This window comes from Papaver somniferum, chromosome 3, assembly GCF_003573695.1.
Source record: "Papaver somniferum cultivar HN1 chromosome 3, ASM357369v1, whole genome shotgun sequence".
NCBI lineage: Eukaryota > Viridiplantae > Streptophyta > Magnoliopsida > Ranunculales > Papaveraceae > Papaver > Papaver somniferum.
This window is the reverse complement of record NC_039360.1, coordinates 125,059,140-125,062,184: the sequence shown is the minus strand read 5'-3', so window position 1 is coordinate 125,062,184 and position 3,045 is coordinate 125,059,140. Positions and strand designations below refer to the sequence as shown.

The window sequence follows — 3,045 nt, the reverse complement described above, 5'->3', positions numbered from 1 at the left end:
ATGTGAAAAATTAAGGGGAAAGAGCGGGAATGTAAAAAATTAAGGGAAAGGAGAGCGAGGAGACAGAAAAATAAGTGAATTTTTCGATCTGTGAGAGGAAATTTTATTTGGTTCCTGAAAAAAATTGAGGGAGAGAAATTAGTCGTGAGATTGAAATTGGTCATCTGATTTATCTAGTCATATGGATTGTAACCCGTATGACTTTTTAAAAGATACTATCATCCGTCCATTTTAGATCCAATGGATGTACTTGTTGTAACATACCTCTTTATTTATTTTTCCTTTTTTGTTAGTCAAAATACATACTACCTACAATTTTATCGCTTCAAATAAAAAAAAACTACATTTTTATTGATAATAATATTTGCATGAATTGAAATAATCTGACGAACACATACTTGATGAGGACATCGTACATGTTGACCTTACACTTATAGGAATGTTCACTGGAATCCTAAATGGTACTGATGTTGATCATATTCTGCTCAATAACCTGGTCGATTGAGTATGAATTATAGAACTCTAAATGTATCGAGATTAACCTGAGTCAATGTATCATATGTTTCTCGTATCGACTTAAGCCAATATATGATGTATTTTATTTTCTCAATATCACGTATATATCTATTAGATTTACCTAAGTCGACATACGATTCATCATGTTCTTTTGATATCATGGGATATACCTATGAGATTAACCAAAGTTATCAATATATAAATTATTCATAGAGTTATTTAGATATCATGGGATATAATTATGTGATTGACCTGGATCATCAATATATAATGTATTCAAATAATTCTTTCGATATAATGGGATATAATTATAAGATTGACCCAAATCGACATATGATTCATCGTATTCTTTCTATATATATCATGATATATACCTATAAAATTTGCATAAGTCATAAAATATGGTGTAATCCTAGAATTCATTTGGTATCCTAGAATCCTAGAATCTTATAGCATAACCCATGATACCAAATGAATTCTAGGATTGCATTATACAATGATGACTTTGGCCAATCTCATAGGTATATATCCCATGACATTAAATAAATACGATGATTCATATGTCGACTTAGGTGAATCTTATAACATAACACATGATACCAAATGAATTCTAGGATTACATCATACAATGACGATTTTGGTCAATCTCATAGGTATATCACATGACATCAAATGAATAGGATGATTCATATATCGACTTAGGTCAAACTTATAGCATAACCCATGATACCAAGTGAATTTTTGGATCGCATTATACAATGATGATTATGGTTAATCTCATACGTATATCCCATGACATCAAATAAATACGATGATTCATATGTCGACTTAAGTCAATCTTATAGCATGACCCATGATACCAAATGAATTTTAGTATTGCATCATACGATGATGACGTTGGTCAATCTCATATGTATATCCCATGAAATCTAATGAATATGATGATTCATATATCGACTTAGGTCAATCATAACCCATGATACCAAATGAATTCTATGATTGCATCATAAATTGATGACTTTGGTCAGTCTCATAGGTGTATCCTATAACATCAAAATCATATGTCGACTTAGGTCAATTTTGACATAGTATTTGGTGGCAAGAACTTAACAATGTTTTGCTAAATTAATAAATTATTAAGTAATTAATGTATATCTACAATTTAACATTGCGATAAATTAATAAATTTGCTATCCTAGACGCTATTATTTTATAGGCATTACACTACATGATTCATATTAATATTAAAAATTAACTTAGAGGAAAATAACACTTGGTATGCCGTCCAAGCGAAATAGTGACAATTTAACAGTTGTTTAATGTATCTTCCCCTCTAATTATTCTTGTACCATAGTGGAATCTAGACCCTCTTTCATTTTGAAAGGGATGTCTTGCTTTCTTTTTCTTCTTCTTTTTGATACACTAGACGCATCTAGCAACTAAACAACAATCCTACTAACAGTTCGAAGAATATTTCTACCAGGCAAATCTTCTCTTAAAAAGCTTATTAATCTATCAGGTGGATAGTCCACTCATTATCCTTCAAGTTCTTTTTTACTAGACAACTTAGTGAGACAGCCAGTAGCGCCGTTTGATTCTTTATATTCGTGCTTAAACACTACGACTGAAAACTTGTCCTTGAAACTGATAATATATTCAACAAGAAGTGGCATTCCCCATGGGGGTCTGACGTTACCTCCACAAAACTGGATCGTGAAAGTCGGGTCACTTTCGACTTCCAACTTCTGAATTCTTAAGTCCACAACAACCTTGAGACCATCTCGAACAACCCAAATCTCAATTTTATTATTTCCAATAATGTAGATGTACTTGCTGAAGCATGTTAAAAACTTCTCATCATCAATAACTTTCCCAATACCTGTAGAAACACCACCAGCCGAAGCCCCATCAGTGTTAAGTTTGCAGTAACCTGTACTGAGAAAACTCCAAGGTACCTGTCTCTCTTGATAGACTTTACTAGCCTTCTTGTCATCCTGCAAACCAAAGTAGTATTCTCTAGCTAGAGTTCTGTAAGCATGGAATTCCTTTCTTTCAAAAACAAACCTGTTTCTTGCAAGCCAAATATTCCATAACAAAAAAGGAAAAATGAAGCACCACCTTACACCGCCAATACACCCATTAACATAACACATATATTTGAGAGTAGAAGGATTTATGTCATCAAGGATAAGGTTAAAACCTATTCACTCATTACACTTCCTCCAAATAGACCACATAGATCTGCAAGCAAAAAATAGGTGATAAATGGTTTCAAAATCCTGGTCACATAAGCAACATCTAGGATGATTACATAGCCCTTTCCCGTAAAAGAATTCATTAAGACTAAGTTTTTTCGTCATCAACAATCGTAAAATGTGAAAATTCTAGTGTATCCCAAGTTAAAGACTTGCATATTCCCAAAACCATCATTACAATGGAATATATGAGAAACCTATAATATAAATATTTTCAATGTAAAATATAATATTACGTTAGTTTTAAAGCCGAATTCTTATTTTTCTTTTTTTG

General features: G+C 32.1%; 1 protein-coding gene across 1 annotated transcript; it reads right to left on the bottom strand.

The window, feature by feature from the left end:
- Nucleotides 1-2,051: 2,051 nt before the first annotated feature.
- Nucleotides 2,052-2,669, bottom strand: LOC113359932. Its single transcript, XM_026603491.1, has one exon. It carries the CDS (start codon nt 2,667-2,669, stop codon nt 2,052-2,054), a length of 618 nt encoding a protein of 205 aa, XP_026459276.1.
- Nucleotides 2,670-3,045: the final 376 nt, after the last annotated feature.